Here is a 21,405-nt window from a genome sequence, read left to right on the forward strand (position 1 = left end):
CCTGTGTCAAAACATCACATGTACCCTATGAAGATATACAACTATTATGTGCCCATAATAATAATAAATTAAAAAAAATAGTCATATGAAGAAAGATAAAAAGGCTATTAGTAGGCATAAGAGATAGGATGTTTTATACTAGCGTGAATAAACTTAGATTTTTTCAACAACAAAGGGGGTTTGTATGTCCGAAAAGGGTTAATTGATTATGTGGATATCATAAGAGACCGAGAGCCATATTCGATTTCCAAAAAAGGAATCCTGTGGTTTGTAGGGATGGGATGATGGGGAGGCAGGTTTTCATTTTGTTTTAAACATGGTTTGATCACCAGCATGTCTAGAGCACTTAACTATTCTGTGCCTCAGTACTTTCATATGTAAAATGGGGATGATAACATCATTGTGGGTTTAAAGGTTAAGAGAATTAATATTGAAGAGATATAATACTTAGAACAGCACCTGACACACCGCTATATAAATGTTTGTGATTAAATTTAAGCTAGTGTAGCAGGCAGTGAGAGTTGAACCTACTAGATTATGTAGTTTGAAAATACTTGGGGGAAAAAATCTTTATCCATATGATCATATTAATACAGAAAAAAGGCTCTGATAAAATATAGTAGGCATTCAGCAGGTAAGACTGATGCAGAGCCAGTGGACCCGATGTTTTTTTTTTGAGTACTGAGGATCCTGAATGTTAGAGGAAAATTTGCTTCCTGTAAGCACTGTAGCTGTAGGGAATTGAGCTTCATCTTGTCCTGACTTGAAAAGTAGACCTCTTGTATTTGGCAGCTGATGCCTAAGTTGATTGGTAATTGTGTTCAAGTAAGTACTAAATGCTACGTGTATAGCTAGAATATATATATATATATATTTTTTTTTTTTTTGAGACAGAGTCTCACTGTGTTGCCCTGGCTAGAGTGCTGCGGTGTCATCCCAGCTCACAGCAACCTCAAACTCCTGGGCTCAAGCAATCCTTCTGCCTCAGCCTCCCGAGTAGCTGGGACTACAGGCATGCGCCACCATGCCTGGCTAATTTTTTCTTTATATTTTTAGTTGTCCGATTAATTTCTTTCTATTTTTAGTAGAGATGGGGTCTCGCTCTTGCTCAGGCTGGTTTCAAACTCCTGAACTCAAACAATCCACCCGCCTCGGCCTCCCAGAGAGCTAGGATTACAGGCGTGAGCCACCGCACCCGGCCTAGCTAGAATATATTATACTTGCAGACTTACCAACTGAGATACAGTAAGTCCTCTAAGAGTATCTGTAGGTTCTTGGAAACTGACTTTAAGTGAAATGGCACACAGCAAGTCCTTGAATAACATTGTTACAGTGTTATTGCAGTGTTATTACACTGTTGTAATAATGTTAAAAAAAAAATGGTTTCATTATAGGTCAGTTCACTTTAAGTGAAACTTTATTGTATGAGGAGAAAGATTTTTTATTTCAAAGTGTATTTTATGTGTAGGGTAAACATCTTGATTTAATATTTTTTCATCTAGTTAATAGAGTAAGTTAAAGCTGACTGTTCTGCCAAAAAGGTGATGATGCTAAATTTAACAGGAAGTTCCTACCTTACTTTTCTCTGGCCTTTATATTTTATATTGCTCTTAGTCTCTAGTTGATATCCCTAAAATTGGTGCTCTAGCTAGAGTTTCATTGCTTAAATAAATATGCATCCTCAGCCTAAATGTCTACTATGTGGGTGCAGATTTACATCAGTCCCAGTGTAACAACCTTTAGAGAATGTCCAGGCTGTGATTTGACTTCACTGTGTAAGTATCAGGGCTCATTCAGATAAGCCTCAATTAACTCTTGATAAAAAAAAATATCCTCAACTTCTCAGTTTCATAGCATGAAAGAGATATGATGAGTTGAACTGAATGTAGTTGGTTTCTTAGAAATGAATCTGTATTAGTGTTTTAAAGTTAAAACTAAGTATTGTTTGTATTCCGTGAAATTTGACTAACACTACAGCTTATTTAAGAGTTTGTTTTGGTGCAGCCAGAATGCTGACCCTTTGGGAACCATTGGAATGGAGTTTACTTTTAGGATGAGAGCCATCACCCAAGGGTGAACTCTAGCATGAGGCAACAAGGAAGCGTGGAGGGGCGTGGTGGGAGGAATCAAGGACACAGGAAAAGCTGTGCAGATTTTAAAACAGGTTGCCAAGACAGCTGCTCTATGCCTATTGTTTGTTTGTTTCTTTTTTTTAACTCTTTTTTTCCTTTTTATTCTAATAGATTTAGGGGGTACAAGATGAATTCTGTTACATGTATATATTGTATAGTGGTGTGCTCATTATTAATGTGGCAATCAGAAATCAGTATCAGACAATGAGTAATATCCCATCTGGAGGATTTGTTTTATCACGTTTATGTTAAATAATTTCCTAAATTAAACTAAGGACCAGTGAAATTCAGCAAAGAAGAAAAATAGATGATAAAAATGTCAGTATGTGTTGCCCCAGAAAAGAATGAGTGATCTGGGAAAGGAAGGAGGTTTATTTGATTGATTGATTGGAGAGCGGTAGGATTTAGCCTAAAGCTTTTTTAAAAATCAGATTTCTTAGTAGCTGGCTCAAGATACATACAGATACCTAGTAACTGGCTCAGGTTATGTACCTAGCTTCTACCTAGTTTCCAATTATGATAGCATTTTTGTTAATTAGCAACTTAATTTTAGCTCTATAAAGATTTTTAATTCCCATGCTATGGTTTTATTTTTACAACAACCTTTTGAGGAAATAATTAAGATATGTGGCTGAGGTTTAGAGAAATTGATGTAGGATCCCTGTGCTATCAAATGTTATAGCCAGGACTAGGTCTTCTGATTCCTACCCAGTCCAGTTATTTCAACAAATGAAATCACTTCCTAGAGATCTACGTTGCTAACTTGATGTAGCTAGTACCATTTTAGTTTTAGGCCGAGCGCGGTGGCTCACACCTGTAATCCTAGCACTCTGGGAGGCCGAGGCGGGTGGATCGCTCAAGGTCAGGAGTTTGAGTCCAGCCTGAACAAGAGCGAGACCCTGTCTCTATTAATAAAAATAGAAAGAAATGATCTGGATAACTAAAAAATACATAGAAAAAATTAGCCGGGCATGGTAGCACATGCCTGTAGTCCCAGCTACTCGGGAGGCTGAGGCAGGAGGATTGTTTAAGCCCAGGAGTTTGAGGTTACTGTGAGCTAGGCTGACGCCACGGCACTCTAGCCCGGGCAACAGAGCCAGACTCTGTCTCAAAAAAAAAAGCTGTAAATTGTCTCCTAAAACCACCCTCCACCCCCACTCATTTCTATTATTTTCACCAACTTTGAAATTTTTTTCAATGCTATAGTATTAAATAGTTTGGGGGATTTTATTTATAAGACATTTATCTGCAGTTACTGGCAATGCTATGTTATGTGGCTGGCATTGTATTGATGTTCAGTCTAATATTTTAATTTCTTGGCTGGAGATACTTATCTCATTAGCTTTCTTTACTTAAAATTAGTACAATTGTATGTGTTAACAGAAGCAGCACAAAATAAGATGAATGATAGAGATTGGGTCTGTAACTCTGGGTGAATAAGGTGATCATAGAGGCTTGTAATATATTGTGTATGTATGTGGGTTACCCTCAAGAAGTTACATTGACATTGTTTTATAGATGTATAAAATATATATTTACTCGCTTTTTAAAATGGGCGTTATAGGATATAATCCATTGTTACTGAAAGTATTAAATGATTTCATGAATTCCTCATTAGGCACTTAGCACACTTTCATTGACAATTCATACATCATGTTTAACTATTGGAATAATAGATTTTGACTTAACTTTTGTTTTGGCAGTTTGTTGCATATTCTAAGGACCCAGACATAGGCTTGGTGGCCCGTCTCTTATTTTCCCTGGTTTATGACTTTCGGCTTTGTGGAATACGGCTGAGATGAAAGGATTTATTGATGATGCAAACTACTCCGTTGGCCTGTTGGATGAAGGAACAAACCTTGGAAATGTTATTGATAACTATGTTTATGAACATACCCTGGTAAGTATCATCTCATATTTATCAAATATAGTGTTTATAATTTCCCAAATTCTAAAATACGTCAATGCTTTGTTAATTTCTGAGATTCATCTGATGAAAGTACTTGGTTCAGATGTTAACTTTTCCAGGTTGTCTTAACTCTTCCATCCTCACCCCAACCCCCATTCCCCTGGTAATACGATTCTCTCTTGGTTCCACATGAAAAAATGCTTCCTGATAGCCCTCCCTCTGCTATGCCTTTTAGCATCTGGCTCTCATGTTCTATTTGTTTTATTGATGTACTGTTGCCTGCCAACTTTCTAATTGGAATATGGCTTCATACTCTTTTTTCTCAACTCTGTTCTTCAGATTTTAATTGGCTTTCACATAATCTGAGTTGTGTACATTGACTGAGAATTTGAAAATTTATACTGAATGCTTGCTCTCTACTGCCCCAGGAGACAACTTCTACCGAATCATATTCACTGCTACTTAAAGTCATTTATTTTCATTTTAGATTTACTGATAGAGTTATTTTCATTTATTCATGTACTGATTGAAATTGTTTCTTTTTTTTTTTTTTTTTTTTTTTTTTGAGACAGAGTCTCACTGTGTTGCCTGGGCTAGAGCGCCGTGGCGTCATCCTAGCTCACAGCAACCTCAAACTCCTGGGCTCAAGCAATCCTTCTGCCTCAGCCTCCCGAGTAGCTGGGACTACAGGCATGCGCCACCATGCCTGGCTAATTTTTTCTATATATTTTTAATTGTCCAATTAATTTCTTTCTAATTTTAGTAGAGACGAGGTCTCGCTCTTGTTCGGGCTGGTCTTGAACTCCTGAGCTCAAACAATCCGCCCGCCTCGGCCTCCCAGAGTACTAGGATTACCCGGCCTGAAATTGTTTCTTTATTGGAGCTAATTTCCTGTGTTTTCCCAAACTTGTTGGAGAATTATTTTCATGTTACTGGTGTTCGGTAATAGAATACCCAAGAAACTTCTCTCTCCTCTTGACCTTCAGTCTACAGATGAGCTCACCCCAGCAAAAATCTCTTTATTTCTCTCTTCCTCTGCTATCAAACTTTGTGAAAAAATAATGACACTTGTCATACTATTCAACCATTTCCTGCCAAGCCACTCTTCAGTTAATTTTCTCATGTCACCAGGAAGCTCCTGGTCAAATTTTGGTGACCGTTCTCTTAGTCACTTAACTTTCCTCTTCCGACCTCTGCAACACTTTTCTTGGGTCAGATATAATCTTTGAAATATTCCTGTCATCCATTCTTGTCCCACATACTAAATTATCCCACATTTAGTAACATTTAGTGAAGGTTAGTCTCCATCCCTATTCTCTTCCTCTGGCAGTCTTGTCTAATTGTATGGCTCAAGGGTGGTACTTCTGTGGGTTTTTTTTTTTTTTCCTGAGTCGCTCAGCCCTCCTTTTGTTTGTCCTCTCTTACTTAGCCTTGGTCTTTCCTCCATAATGTCCTTATGTTCAACCCCTCCCTCCTTCCTCTGTGCCCATTATTATCTTAGTCTGCCTTTGCACATGTCATTATAGTGATGACCTAACTTGTCTACCTTTTCCGTTTTTGTTCTTTTTCCTTAGTTTGCTTAATTTTGTTGAATATTTATTATATACAAAGCTTTTCTGCTCCCTAAATTCTTTAGTTTTTCATTGCCTACTGAGAGTTTTCCAGACTCACATTGTGCCTAAGAAAGGAAACGGAATACCTTGTTATTTTATCCTGTTTCTCTTGCTGGTACCTATAAATATCTTATTTTTTTCCTCCATCAAAGTAAATATAAAATTTTTGTTGCCAGAATACTATGGATGGCCATATCTTGTGAGGATGGGCAACTTAATACAACTGTCACACATAACCTGTATTTTACATTTATATTTTATCAACGTGGCAGTATATTGCAATAAGGAACATTTTCAAATAACATGGGCTACGGAGTTGAAAACAGTGAAATTGACTTCCTGGCTTCTCAAACAATGTTTGGATGTTGTACATCCTAAATAAGATTATTTTGTCTGCTGTCTAATGTTCAGTAATTTATGCTCTGGTCAACACATTACAGTCATGTTTCTAGTCCTACAATAGCCACAACTTTAAAATCATTACAGATCTCTCCCAGATCCCTAATTAAAGTCAGTTTTTTTTACTTTTGAAGGAACATTATCCTTATTCAGGTTTATCTGACATTTGGTATACTTCTGTATTTAAATCTAATTTTGCCATCTCTGTGCTCACAGACTAACAACTGTGTCTTCTTAAAAATGGTTTCCCCATGAAGTTACTCTCTTCTTTTATCATCTATCTTAAGATGCCGTTTTAACGGAGATACTGTTTTGTTTAGCATTCTTGATTCTACTTACTCTATTAGGGAATTCTATCCTGAACTGCCAAAGCATTTTCAACAATGGGTAGTGCTGGAGGAAATAGGTCTCTTTCCCTCAACTATCTAAGAAGTAAAATCAAGGCCGTTGATTCTGAAAGAGAATGTCACAGTAATTGATTTCTTTTTTTGGAGACGAGGTCTCACTTTGTCACCCAGGCTGGATTGCTGTGATGTGATCATAGCTCCTTGCTGCCTCGAAACTCCTAGGCTCAAGCAGTCCTCCTCCTGCCTTGGCCTCCCAAAGTGCTGGGATTATAGGTGTGAGCTACCATGCCCAACATGATGTTAAAAAAAACTCAGAGCATGTTTTATATGCCAGTGTAGCATAGCAAAAGGTCAGATTTACAAAAGAAGAAAGTAATGTGTTTAGATTCTTCTTTAATGTATACTAGATCTAATTAAATTGCTATTAAGAAGCTTTAAATGTACTAGCATATGTAAATATATGTCTTGGCTCATATGGAGGGGAAAAAAGGATGTTCTTTTCTACTTATGATACTTTGTTTTCAGTGGTTCTTTAATCATGTTTATCTTTTTTCATAACCATAATAGACAGGAAAAAATGCATTTTTTGTGGGAGATCTTGGAAAAATTGTGAAGAAACACAGTCAGTGGCAGAATGTAGTGGCTCAGATAAAGCCATTCTACACAGTGAAATGCAACTCTACTCCAGCTGTACTTGAGATTTTGGCAGCTCTTGGAACTGGATTTGCTTGTTCCAGTAAAGTAAGTATTTTTCATTTTTTTTCACTAAACTACAATTTAAAATCCATCTTCTATTTACAGCAGTAGGAGAACAAATGCAAGGAAGTTTGGCTTCTGAATGGTGTTTTTAAATATTTGCTTAAATGTATAGTCTCATTGGAAATTTACAAACTTTTCAAGTGTACTAATAGAAGGGAAGTTTTAATGATGAGCCTTTCAAAGCTTTCTTTTTCTTTATTAATGGAAAACCTTTATTTGTTCCTCATTCTTAGGCTAGAGCTAGTTCTAGACCAAACTACTACTAACTATAGTAAGATTTTTCTGGTACAAAGTCTTGCTCTGTTGCCTGGGCTAGTGTGCTGTGGTGTCAGCCTGGCTCACAGCAACCTCAAACTCCTGGGCTCAAGCAGTCCTCCTGCCTCAGCCTCCTTAGTAGCTGGGACTACAGGCGTGCCCCACCACGCCTGGCTAATTTTTTCTATTTTTAGTTGTGTGGCTAATTTCTTTTTTATTTTTAGTAGCGACAGGGTCTTTCTCTTGTTCAGGCTGATCCTGAACTCGTGACCTCAAGCAATCCTCCTACCTCGGCCTCCCAGAGTGCTAGGATTACAGGCTTGAGCCACCACGCCTGGCCGAGAAAGGTTTTTAGCGGAGTAGTGTAGGCAGCTTTACCAGACTATGATCTGTGACATTGTATCTTCTTAATTTAACTTCCTGTAGTTTTAGTTTAACCAAAAAGTAACAAGTATGATAGTAACCAAAAGAAAAGTAATGGAAATTTTACTTTTTAGATGATACCGTTTAAAATCCATTTTCACAGAATGAAATGGCTTTAGTGCAAGAATTGGGTGTATCTCCAGAAAATATTATTTACATAAGTCCCTGCAAGCAAGTGTCTCAGATAAAGTATGCAGCAAAGGTTGGAGTGAATATCATGACATGTGACAATGAAATTGAATTGAAGAAGATTGCACGTAACCACCCAAATGCCAAGTAAGTGTAAAACTGAAGTGCTTGAGAATACTGTCTTACTATTTAGGGGGTTGGGTTTGCCTGGGAAGAAGGAGCATTTATGGTAGAGCAGTGATGGGTATTATAATTATAATTTATCTTCTTTAAAGTTCCTATATGGAAAAATGCTAATGACATTTTATTGGCTGCTTGCTTCTGATCCTTCATGTGGAATTGGGATAAAATAATGGCAATCAGAATATGATCTTGTAATCTTTAATTCAAGGAAGAAAAGTTGAAGTGATAATCAAATTAGGGCCATTGATGTATTTTCATATTTACAGTAACCTTCTTAGTTATTCAACATGGGAATAGGATGTATTTTGGTCAGGTTTTTTTCCTATTTAGCTGAGGGTTTAATCTGCCCTTGGCTGTAGTTCTTGAATGGTCATAGTTGGTGACAGTGTCTTAGGAACCTAGTTGATACATTCAAGGGGTGTCTCCCTCTTTTTTTTATATATTTATAGAGATGGGATCTTGCTCTTGTTCAGGCTGGTCATGAACTCCTGTTCTCAAGCGATCCTCCCACCTCAGCCTCCCAGAGTGCTAGGTTTACAGGCATGAGCCACCACACCTGGCCAAGGGGTTTCATTTTTAAGGTTCACACTTTTCTTTTGGAACACGTAGTTTAATTTTTTACTTACACCTGCATGCATCCAGAAATAGGTTTTTTGTTGTTTTGTGTTTTTTTTTGTTTTTTTTTTGTAAATTAAAAAGTTTACTTTTTAAAAGCAGGAAGTTTTCAGGCAAAATTTATGTTGTGAAACTGGTATGTCAAGAGGCCTTTAGAATATACTGAAAAGCCTATTGTATTTTATGAAATCGTTGACTTTTAATGAGCTATATATGTACTGAAAACATGTATTATATCTGCATTGTCTTTGTATGTCTGTAACTTTCTTATTGACTTACTTTAATGATAATCTGAAGATACCCAGAAAACCTTTGGATAAAAGCATTTTTGGCAAAATTATAGGGAGCCACTTGTTTTTCTAAAAAAATCTTCCTATTCAGTGAACTTATGCTGTTCAGTAAACTTATGAAGACAAACTTTTTTTTTTTTTTTTTGAGACAGATTCTCACTTTGTTGCCCTGGCTAGAGTGAGTGCCGTGGCGTCAGCCTAGCTCACAGCAACCTCAGACTCCTGGGCTCAAGCAATCAATCCTACTGCCTCAGCCTCCCAAGTAGCTGGGACTACAGGCATGCACCACCACGCCCGGCTAATTTTTTCTATGTATTTTTAGCTGTCCAATTAATTTCTTTCTATTTTTGGTAGAGACGGGGTCTCGCTCTTGCTCAGGCTGGTCTCGAACTCCTGAGCTCAAACAATCCACCCACCTCGGCCTCCCAGAGTGCTAGGATTACAGGCGTGAGCCACCGCGCCTGGCCTGAAGACAAACTTTTATCAGGAATATTTACTGTGTTAGATTGTAAACTGAATGGTTCATTCTGGTTTTTGTTTTTTTTTTTGAGACAGAGTCTCACTTTGTTGCCCGGGTGAGTGCCGTGGCGTCAGCCTAGCTCACAGCAACCTCAAACTCCTGGGCTCAAGCGATCCTCCTTAGTAGCTGGGACTATAGGCACGCACCACCCCACCCGGCTAATTTTTTCTGTTTTTGGTAGAGACGAGGTCTTGGCTCTTGGCTCAGGCTGGTCTTGAACTCCTGAGCTCAAGCTATCCTCCTGCCTCGGCCTCAGAGTGCTAGGATTGTAGGCATGAGCCACCGTGCCCGGCCTGAATGGTCCATTCTTGATAGAGCTGATTCTACCCTTAGGTAGAATAATTTTGCTTTTTATCAACCTTGTCCTGACTTACCAACCTTTGCCTTAATTTTGGTCAAATTAGAGCCAAAACTATATATTTTCATAATTGCATTGACTCTTTAAGTTAACGTGTTTACGTAACACTTACTTGTGAAAATAGTTTTACAAATAGCATTTGTATATTTGCATCCTTTAGTGTTTGTAATTACTTAACTCCTGAAAATAGGAAAAATTAATGTCTTGATCATCTCATCTTGGTTTGGAAGGAAATACCAAATAGATTTGAATCAGTAGACTAAAAGGCTGCTATGTATTTAAAATAAATCTTCCCAGTTTTTTCCAGTTAGAAACCTTCTGGGATGTAAGAGGTTAATAGGAATGTTCTGAATAAGTGATGGAGGGTTAGCTAGTGTGAACATCTAAGGAAATTTGAAGACATTTAAAACCCTGATATTTTTATTGAAAGACAATGATGGCATTGCTATTCAATTTAGTCTTTCTAGGTGAATTTATGGACTGATGGACTTCATTTGAAAGTAATGTCTCGTCTTTCATTACAGAACCCAACCGAGTCTTGATGCTACAACAGTCTTAACTTGCTGCATTTTCCAAAATCCCATCCTTGTGAGCTTCATGCTTTAGGCCCTAATTGCTAGTTTTTTCTCTATACAGGATTGTTTTTCATTAGGTTCACTTGATTCATCCGTCGCTGGATTTGGGAGCACTGGCAACATAATCAACACACTTCCTACAATCTTCAGGCTTCACATGTGCTGATGATGATGTAAACCAACTCTGCCCCAATCATCTTCCCCTTCTCTTAGGGTCTTACTACATATTGCAACAGAAGATAATATTGGAGGCGAAGAGGGTAACATGAAGTTTGGTACTACACTGAAGAACTGTAGGCATCTCTTGGAATGTGCTAAGGAACTTGATGTCCAAATAATTGGGGTTAAGTGAGTATTTGTTTTAAACTTTTAAAACTTTAACCATTTTATGGTGATAGTCGGTCCTTGTTACTGATTTAGGACTTCATTTACATGAAATCTAATATTTAACTTTTTTCAGTTTTTTTAATATACTTTTTTTTAGTTAAGGGGAATAAAACTAAATATATGCTTTGCCATTTTTAATACTATTTTGCATATGTACCTTCTCCCCCAATAAAAAGAAAAAATAGTAAACAGTAAATCACCTCCTTTTAAATTGAATAGAGATTATCTAGAATTCCAGTGAATGAATATTGAAGTGTCATTGAGCTTCTAAGTTGTAGGTGTTATTTCATTTTTTCTGTTCTCCCTCTGAAGACTTTCCCTCTTCTAAATCCCTGGGGAGCATTTCAATAAATCAAACTTTGTTTTACCTTTAATAGTTTGTGTAACTTCCTAAATCTCTTTGTACATATGTGTAATTCTTTTACATGAAAAATTGGATCTTGCTGTACCCTACTCAATAGATAACATTCCATGTCAGCCTAGATAAAATTTTAATTCTACCTTAGGTGATGATACATATTTGAGAGTTTTGCTCATACTTAAGTCAACACACAGAAAAATTAACTTTTGTGTTATACAGTTCTATCAATTTTAACATTTAACAATCAATATACAGAACCATATTGCAGTTAAATTTAAATATTTAGAAGCCTCAAGTATCACTAATACTAGTAAATGTAACTTACTGGTTTAATTAATGTTCATTTGTATTTATTTTATAATAGACACTTTCGGGGAGGAGGTGGGGAGTCAGCATCTTGCTCTGTTGCCTGGGCTAGCTAGAGTGCAGTGGTGTCATCATAGCTCACTACAGCCTCAAGCTCCTGGGCTCAACAATCTTCCTGCCTTAGCCTCCCAAGTAGCTGGGACTACAGGCACATGCTACTGCATCCAGCTTGTTTTTGTATTTTTTGTAGAAATGGGGGGGGGTCTCACTATGTTCCGTAGGCTGGTCTTGAACTCCTTCTCTCAAGCAATCCTCCTGCCTCAGCCTCCCAAAGTGTTAGGATTAATAGGTGTGTGCCATCACGCCTGGCTACAATAGACACGTTTTTGTATTTGGTCAGATAAAATTGAATGTTCAAATTAAAGATTTTGTGAACCAATTTGATTGGTCATGCTTGTTACTTTACCATATATACATAAAAGCATGCCCTATTGTATAAACCTGGAGCACAACTGATGATTAACTTATTAAAATTTTTGTTTATGGAATTATAGTATAAACACTGACTTTTGTAAAAAGCTGGTACTGTAGCTTGGATAATTGGAGACTAGTGCTTCTAATATTTAAAATACTTGATAAAGTTAACATGAATACTTAAAGTGTCAATACATCGAATGATAATGGAAAGGAATTACCTCTAAAACTTGCTGCTTTAAAGTTATTACCCTTTTTCTTTCAGATTTCATGTTTCAAGTGCTTGCAAAGAATCTCAAGTATATGTTCATGCTCTATCTGATGCTCGATGTGTGTTTGACATGGCTGTAAGTTCTTTCCTTAAATTATTTTGATATTTTACTAAGATTCAGTATTGTTTTCTGCCTGTGTGAATTACTCTATTTATACCCAGTATAACACACACCTCATTTTTTCAAAAAATAAGCATTCATGACTCTATACAGTTGTACTTTTTTAATGGGTAAAGGAGTGAATTAGAGAGTATAGATAGGATCAGTGAAACAATATATGTAACATTGAATTAATCTGTTTCTGTTAGTAAAAAACCAAGAACTTGCTGTACTAAAGGTGTGAACAGATATTTACCTCCCCGGGTTTTTGAAATGTTCTCATATCCATTACAATTTGGAATATAAAGTATTTTTTTCATCTCCAGGGGGAATTTGGCTTTGCAATGAACATGTTAGACATTGGTGGAGGCTTCACAGGAACCGAATTTCAGCTGGAAGAGGTAAACTTTCTTCAGTGGATAATGTATCAGAATAATTGCTCTGTTTGCTACTTAAGTGGTGGATGTGTAGATCTGGATTTTTACAGTGGCAGAAAGTAAAGCCTGTAACATCTATTTAAAATTTCATTCTTAGAAAATATCCAGGCAGTGAGAAGACCTAGCTAACTTTGAAATGTTTGATAAAATTCTTGGAACCCTGTAACATTATCACAAAAGGTTTTCTATTTCAGTTGTGTTTCTGTACTTGATGGCACAAAATGAATTCATAAGTTAACTTTAGCTGTTTTATCCAGGTGCACATCACTCCTCTGTCTCTCGTTCCGTAATATCTGGAAAGATTTTATTTGAAATTTTGCCGCCTCTGTTGCTGTCTATCAATTATAAAAAAATGACTTTAAAAAAAAAACACTAGTTAGGTATTTGGTATTAGAGTTATTAATATATGTATTTTTAAAAATGAATGCCATTCTGATAGTTACAAAGTAAACTTTGACTTAAAAATTTGACTCAGTAATTGCTTGAAGATAACCACTAAATATTAATAGCTAAGCTTCATGGTCTGTAATTGGAACTGCTCAATTTTCCTGGGAAACTTAGTTTAATAGCTATCAATTTCTGAATATTATAAGTTTTCTAATCCAGTGTTGAAACTATAATCTAGGATTTTAAATCCATAGGTTAATCATGTTATCAGCCCTCTGTTGGATATCTACTTTCCTGAAGGATCTGGCATTAAGATAATTTCAGAACCTGGAAGCTACTATGTGTCTTCTGCATTTACACTTGCAGTTAATATCATAGCGAAGAAAGTTGTTGAAAATGATAAATTTTCCTCTGGAGGTAAGGTTTATAGTTTTATTTTTGTTAGTAGATAATTCCAATTACCATGGAGATGAATCAATGGCCATAAAGTTGTTGGTGGTCTTAAGCCGGCCATAGGCATCTTTTTCTTTTTTTTTTTTTTTTTTTTTTTTTGAGACAGAGTCTCACTCTTTTGCCCGGGCTAGAGTGAGTGCCGTGGCGTCAGCCTAGCTCACAGCAACCTTACACTTCTGGGCTCAAGCAATCCTTCTGCCTCAGCCTCCCGAGTAGCTGGGACTACAGGCATGCGCCACCATGCCCGGCTAGTTTTTTTCTATATATTTTTAGTTGTCCGATTAATTTCTTTCTATTTTTAGTAGAGACGGGGTCTTGCTCTTGCTCAGGCTGGTTTCGAACTCCTGAGCTCAAACAATCCACCCGCCTCGGCCTCCCAGAGTGCTAGGATTACAGGCGTGAGCCACCACGCCCGGCCCAGCCATAGGCATCTTGAGGAGCTTTTCAAGATGCCATAGCCAAGGTCCCATTCCATAAGAGCACCTGACTCCAGCTTTCCTGTTTGTGATGTTTAGATTGGTATGCACGTTTTAAGTAAACTTCCACCACATGACTGATTCTTTCTTATCCCTTGTGCAGAACTGATGTTTTGTTGTGATCCTTTTCCATTCCTCTTACCTCAGATGGGTCACAGGGTGGGGGAGGGGGGATATGCTTCATACTTTCTAATATAAATAACAAGGGCCAACAAGTAGTCCTTTTAATCCATCTCAAATCAAACCAACAAAAAGATGGTAGACAGTGTTGACCAGCATTGCTGTAGGAAATACTGTTCTCATTAAGGAGATTTATTTTTTCCCACCGTGGACTAATCCATAGTCCATAGGGAAATTGTCTATTTTCCCAGTATTATCTTTTACAGCTTTTTATTTTTCCTCATTGAGACTACAGTCCAGAACTATGTATTGCACTTGTCATTTCTCCTTTAATCAGGAAAAATTTTCTCACCTCATGACTTTGTATTTCTTTAACGTTTTTGAAGAGTAGAAGTTTTTTAGATGTTCCTCGTTTCAGGTTTGTTTGATTGATAGATCCTCATGATTAGATGTTTTAGGCTATGCATTTTGGGCATAAAGTTCACCAAAGAAATATTCTGTTCTTGGTGCATCATTAGGAGACCATGGTAGTGGCCTTTTCTAATATAGATGGTATTAGATTTTCTGTTTTGTTTTTCGATGCTAGTTTTGATCACTTGGTGTTAGGCAGGTTCCTCCATTGTGAAATGACAAAGTAATTTGAAACTGTAAATAAGCTACCTGTTTCTCAGCAGACTTTCACCCCATTTAGTTACAGCATCTATTGATGAATGTCTTTTTAAAAAAAATTTTTTTTTTCTATTTAACTTGTCATTAAGCTCAAAATTTCTCACTCCATTGTTCAGTCTGTATTAGTTGGCCTTTGCTTAAAGAAGAACTTTTCCTTCCTTCATATTTATATTGTTTAGACTTAGAGGTATTTATTCAATAGGTTATATAATCTATTATTTTCATTATGTATTTTACCATCACAGATTTGGGTCCTTTTAACATGTCACCCCATATTCTTTCAGCACTTCTTTATTTTGTGGAATATCAAGATGTTCCAGGCTCATTTTATCCTTTCCCTGCTTCAGTCCTATAAACAGTTCTTTGTCCAAAGAGTCCTGGTTCATTTTTGTGGAGAGTGGTATTTTAAAAAACAGAAAATGAGTATTGGTCGTGCTAAGAGTATGATTGCTGGGTGCTAGAATGGATGTTTTCAAAGTGATAGTTGGTATTGTATGCTCCCACTGGCAGTGTATACATGTGAGTTCTGATCACTCCTCATCTTCCCTGGTGTTTCCTGTTAACTGTCTTTATGTACTCAGTAGGTAGATGGTGGTGGTGGTAGCTTATAATTTGCATTTACCTGGTGATTAATGTAGAGACTTTTTCATTTGCTCATTGGTTATCTTCCTTTGTGAAATGTATGTTCAGTTTTTTAAGCTAACTGTTATATTTTAAGGTATGTCTGCATATCAGTCTTTTTTAGTTAACTTAAATATTTTGAGAAATGCGAAGATTAAATTAATTAAAAGCTATCACTTCAGTCTATTTGATAAGCCTTGTGTACTAAGTATATATGACATCTTACTATAAACTCACCGTCCTTTTTCATGTTTATTTCAGTAGAAAAAACCGGAAGTGATGAACCAGCCTTCATGTATTATATGAATGATGGTGTTTATGGTTCTTTTGCAAGTAAACTGTCTGAGGACTTAAATACCATTCCAGAGGTCCACAAGGTAAGTTTTAACACAAATAATATTAGAAACTATTTGGCAGTTTATAAACTGAACTGTTATTTTTAAGATGCGTCCCAATTTTTTGAGAAATATTTTGGGATGGGGAAAAATGCCCCCTTTTGTAGGATTTGCATTTTTATGGCTGAGTCCCTTAAGTTAGTTGCCCTCATATGGAGTTAATGGTACCACTGAGGCTTAAGAGGGAACACCCCTTCCTCTGATTCTAGGCTTTGTTCTATAGGCACATTGTACCTGAGATAGTGAATAATGCTTTTCTGATCTACCCCAGATTCAACACCTGCATGAGTGTGAGTAGAAATGAATAATTTTTTTAAAAAATCTTTCCCTACAGAAATACAAGGAAGATGAGCCTCTGTTTACAAGCAGCCTTTGGGGTCCATCCTGTGATGAGCTTGATCAAATTGTGGAAAGCTGTCTTCTTCCTGAGCTGAATGTGGGAGATTGGCTTATCTTTGAAAACATGGGAGCAGATTCTTTCCATGAACCATCTGCTTTTAATGATTTTCAGAGGCCAGCTATTTATTACATGATGTCATTCAGTGATTGGTAAGGTGATTTTATTTTAAAGCAGGTGGGATATTTGAGGTGACATTTTAGATTTGCTAATAACTTTAATTTTGTAATGACTATACTTACAAGTACAGTCCATGTGTCCCTTAATGAGATTTTGTTTTGAATAATGTGTCATAAGGCTATCTCGAGATGGTACGGCCTACTACACCTAGGCTATATTGTGTAGCCTATTGTTTCTAGGCTACAAACCTGTACAACATGTTACTATATTGAATACTGTAGGCAGTTCTAACACAATCATAAGTTACTTGTATATCTAAAGATACTTAAACATAGAAGTTTATATCATGACAGCTGTGACATCACTAGGCAATAGGAATTTTTTAGCTCCATTATAATCTTTACGCTACCACAGTTGTATATGCAGTTTATTTTTGTTCAAAATGTCGCTATGCAGCACATGACTGTAGTAGAAAAATGATAATCTTTTAAGGGTTTTTTGGAAGACTAGTTATAGGTATATCTCATTTTCCATTTGTTATGTGATTGTGTGGTTTTTGGGCTTCGATTCAGAATTTTGCTTATTTTTATTTAGGTATGAGATGCAAGATGCTGGAGTTACTTCAGACACAATGATGAAGAACTTCTTCTTTGTGCCTTCTTGCATTCAGCTGAGCCAAGAAGACAGCTTTTCCACTGAAGCTTAAACAGGCATTAACGCTTCTTTAGATCTGAAGTTGCAGGTTAAGTTTGTCTGGTCGACATTCCATTGTGGAAAAAATTCAAACAATCTTATTACTCTGTTAATTCTCTTGGAAATAAAACTATTAATAATAGCTATTTGGGACCAGACAAAATCAGCTTTCATCTATAATTCATTGGGGGTAATGGGAGATTTAGATAATATATCCAGATTTAAACTTAACAGTTTGTCCTACCCCTTAAGCGTTTAAAATAAAATATGCAACAAAATGGATGACTTAGTGGAGATGGAAGCCCATTAATTGGGTTCCCCATTAAACCGTTTACATACAAGTACACAGTTTTTATACTAAGGATTCGTGTTTAAAAAGTCTTGTAAAGTTAATGTCTTTCACCCAGATATATCAGATGTCAGTGGAAGACCAGTGTGACTTCATTAGATACGTTTAGTGTATTTAGAATGTGTAAATTTGTGCTTTGAACTGTAGTTTAATAAATGTAAAATTGCATCATAGTATTTGTTGTATTTGACCTAATGTAACCCTTGTATGATTGCAATAAAATTTTGTGTAGATTTTACTGTTTTTTCAGGCTAAAACTTTGGGAAAGGGGCTAGCTAGCAAAGGTAGGTTTGAAATAGATGTGTATTTGGACTGTTTTGAAAGTTATTTTTCTTTATAGCCCATTTAAGTTTAGTTTGGCTCGGTGCATTTTTCAATTATTTAATTAGTAATTTAAGTAAAGTGTTTGGTAAATCATTGTGAAGTTCAGATTCATTATGGAGAGTTGATGTGCAGTAAGCATGATGTTTAACAATTTTAACACCAAAAATGTTAATCCTGCATAAACCAATTGTAATAATAGGTGTTTCTGTATAGATAGATGCATAGAGTACCTTAGTAAATCTTTGAATCACAATTCGTTCGGCTGAAATGGAAGATTCTATTAAATACTTAGAAGAAACTTGGGGGAAGGGAAATAAAATTGCAGAAAACTGCAGAGCACTAAAACTTAAAAGAAGGGCTACATGTTTATTCAGAAACCTGATGCTCTTTTGCACGTAATATTTAAATTCAGAGTTGGGGGGTGGGGTGAAGCACACTTATCTTCTTCAGTTTCTCAATTGCAATGATTTCAAATTTAGGACTTTGTTGTTGGTTGGAACAATTCCCTTAGTTTCTTTTTCCCATTTGTTCAGCTTACTAATTTTAATTCTTTTCATACTAAAATTTTACAGTGGTTGGGGAAGGGAGTTAGTATCACTAACCTGACAATTGTTGCCAGGAATTTGCTTTGTTCATTGGTAGTATATTAGTACTCCTAGCTCTCAGAATCACAATAGTAATAAAATAAACACAGGGGTCATTTTTTTCCTAACTTACTCTATGTTCAGATGTGGAATTTCTGTCTCCCAAGAGGAAATGTGACTTCACTTTGGTGCCAATGGACAGAAAATTCTACCTGTGTTACATAGGAGAAGTTTGGAATGCACTTAGTAACTGGTTTTTAACACCTTGATTTCAAGGTGGAAAGAAATTGATCATGAATCTCTAATAAATTTCAATCTCTTAAACCAGTAGGTGCTTAATATTTTTTTGATTTGATTAATGCCCATTTGAATTTCATGGGTTCTATTAATTAAAAAAGTTTAGGATCCCAATCCATTGTCATCTAATTGCCCTTGGACTTTTCCAAGGTATACTGTGGGATTTTGTGCAAAATTCCAAGCTACCATGCAACTTTTTTTTAAGCCGTACAAGGAGGAGGAATTGTTTCCTACCTTCTTTACATGTTGTGCATTGTTGTGGTCCAGAAATGCCAAACCTTTTTAAAGATGGTACAACTTTTGAGTCCTGGGCTTAACTATACAGCCTTGAACTTTGTGGCATATCGGTTTTGCCATCTCACATAGGAGAGCTGTTCTATGTGAAACAGCTCAAGAGTTGCAGATATCACATGTGAATAATATGGTAACTTTAAGAAATGTCTGTATTGTATTTGAAGACTGTTTGCCATAAATCTGAAGTTTGAACCTATGTATTTCAATTTGGTATGCTAAAAAAGTACTGAATTAATGTAAATTTTTTTGTTACAATATTGTAATCTCAGTTCAAAATTTAACTGAAAATATAAAACCCAAATGATTTCTATATAGTAAATTGAACTGTAAAGGTAACTCGTGTGTGATTCTGAATACATAGATAAAATGTTTTTATTCCTCCTCACGTTTTACTTTGACGGCTTCTACCATGAAATAGAGGTGAAATTTTACCATCAACTTTGTGTATATTAGCTTGCAAGTGTTCTTTAGCAATCTTACTTGCTTTATTACAAAGTAAATTGAATCTGATAAAAAAGGTGGTGGGATGAGATTCATTGTTACTTATGGAACAATGAAAGTATTGATAAAGTGTATATATATATATATGAGCACTAAGATGTTTCTAGAGCTACTCTTTCTAGATATGAGTTCACTGGCCTAACAATTTTAAACTTGGAGTAAATGAAATAGATCGATATAAATTAAGCTAGATGTTATTCCAAGTAAACATGGACACTGATACCATTCAATGCAAATATTGAGTTAGAAAAGCCACATTCTCTGCAATCCCCTTTACCTCCCCTTTGTTTCTAGAGTATATAGTTGCTAACTAACCTGTCTTGGCTTTAAGAAGTCTTCTGAACTCTTGCTGAAATGAAAATGAACATCTTTGTTCTTTAAACACTTGAGTTAACTGGGTGACTTGATAGGAACTTTTCTTTCATTCACTGTTTTTCCAGAAGGAATATTAAATCTAAAGATTTTATTATTTAGGCAATTTGGGTAGTATAAGGTGATAGTTACAGGTGTAGACTTTGACTCCTGTCTGCCTGACTGAAATTCTGCCTCTGCCACTTACACTACCTGTGTGAAAATAGGCTATTCGCCTAACCCTACTGTGCTTCAGTTTTCCCAGATAGGAAATGGTAATAAATAATAAAAGTAGCAGCTTCATAAGATTTTAAGTTTAGAACAGTGCCTGGCATACAGTAATGGTTCAATAAACATCAAATCTTATCACCCATTAGTTTTTATTCTTTCTGACAAGTTGCTCTGGCTTCCTTGTCTGTAGGATGGAGGCAGTAAAACCCAACTTTGCCAGGTTACTGGGGATTAAAGATTACTATTCTAAAAAGTGCCTAGCGGCTGGGCACAGTGGCTCACACCTATAATCCTAGTGCTCCGGAAGGCCGAGGTGGGAGGATTGCTTGAGCTCAGGAGTTTGAGACCAGCCTGAGCAAGAGTGAGACCTCGTCTCTACTATAAATGGAAAGAAATTAGCCAAACAACTAAAAACAGAAAAATTTAGCCGGGCACGGTAGTGCATGCCTATAGTCCCCAGCTACTCGGGAGGCTGAGGCAGGAGGATCACTTGAGCCCAGGAGTTTGAGGTTGCTGTGAGCTATGATGACACTGCAGCACTCTAGCCCAGGCAGGAGAGTGAGACTGTCTCTAAATAAATAAAAAGTGCCTGGCTACAGTCCTGCTACATGGATGCAGATGGCACCAGTGTTGATGCTCGATACTAAGATGACTGTAGCATATGCTTGGCCATTCTGCTTTATCCTTGTAAATTGAACTTTTGGGTGGGTGTCGGGAAGGTTATGCATTGCTGCCTGTTATTTAGTTGATTTGATTTTTTAATATAACCTTGTAGTATCTAAAAGCACAATTAATTGTAGAAACTTAAATTGACTAAGAGGAATCAATTAAAATGTTAATGTAAAACCAAAAATTTAGTTTTCCACATTCAAGTTGTAAATAAATCCTATGAATCTCATCCATCCTGAAGGGGGGAAAAAATATGGTGCAAGTAATGGCAGATGCAGGCTTCCATAATGGGGGATAAACGTGGCCCAATCTTGGTTTTGACTGGAATTTGCTGGAGGCTGAGCTCTGCCTACATGAAGTGTTAGCTAGCTACCAGCTTTAAGGGTGGCTGTATTTTGAAGCAAAAGATACATCTGTGGTTCCCGTAGCCTTTTTCTCTGGCTGGGACTGGAATCAAATTTGAATCAAGGATTGTTTGGATTGGGTTTTTTGCTCACCCTCAGGTTGCTAATTTGGGGCATTAGAAAGAAATAGGGAAGTGATTTATGTTGTAAGTTTGAAGAAATAGCAGTAATGTATGATCATCTATTTGGGTAATTTAAAGCTAACCTGAGGCTGAGCGAGGTGGCTC

General features: G+C 36.5%; 1 protein-coding gene across 4 annotated transcripts in view; it reads left to right on the forward strand.

Annotated features, from left to right (window-relative positions):
- The window catches only part of AZIN1 (antizyme inhibitor 1), a 35,235-nt gene extending 15,838 nt beyond the window's left edge, over positions 1-19,397 (forward strand). For 3 of the 4 annotated variants that reach the window (XM_012643607.1, XM_012643605.1, XM_012643606.1), the window contains 10 exons: positions 3,836-4,032; positions 6,968-7,141; positions 7,941-8,113; positions 10,721-10,855; positions 12,301-12,382; positions 12,733-12,807; positions 13,485-13,647; positions 15,831-15,946; positions 16,299-16,513; positions 17,076-19,397. In XM_012643607.1, the coding sequence (XP_012499061.1) occupies positions 3,931-4,032; positions 6,968-7,141; positions 7,941-8,113; positions 10,721-10,855; positions 12,301-12,382; positions 12,733-12,807; positions 13,485-13,647; positions 15,831-15,946; positions 16,299-16,513; positions 17,076-17,187 (1,347 nt within the window). In that variant the 5' untranslated portion in view covers positions 3,836-3,930 and the 3' untranslated portion in view covers positions 17,188-19,397. The remainder of the gene's footprint in view (positions 1-3,835; positions 4,033-6,967; positions 7,142-7,940; positions 8,114-10,720; positions 10,856-12,300; positions 12,383-12,732; positions 12,808-13,484; positions 13,648-15,830; positions 15,947-16,298; positions 16,514-17,075) is intronic. The other variant, XM_012643608.1, reaches the window with a different exon arrangement.
- Positions 19,398-21,405: the final 2,008 nt, after the last annotated feature.

The sequence above is a fragment of the Propithecus coquereli genome, unplaced genomic scaffold, assembly GCF_000956105.1.
Source record: "Propithecus coquereli isolate 6110/MARCELLA unplaced genomic scaffold, Pcoq_1.0 Scaffold2, whole genome shotgun sequence".
Classification (NCBI taxonomy): Eukaryota; Metazoa; Chordata; class Mammalia; order Primates; family Indriidae; genus Propithecus; species Propithecus coquereli.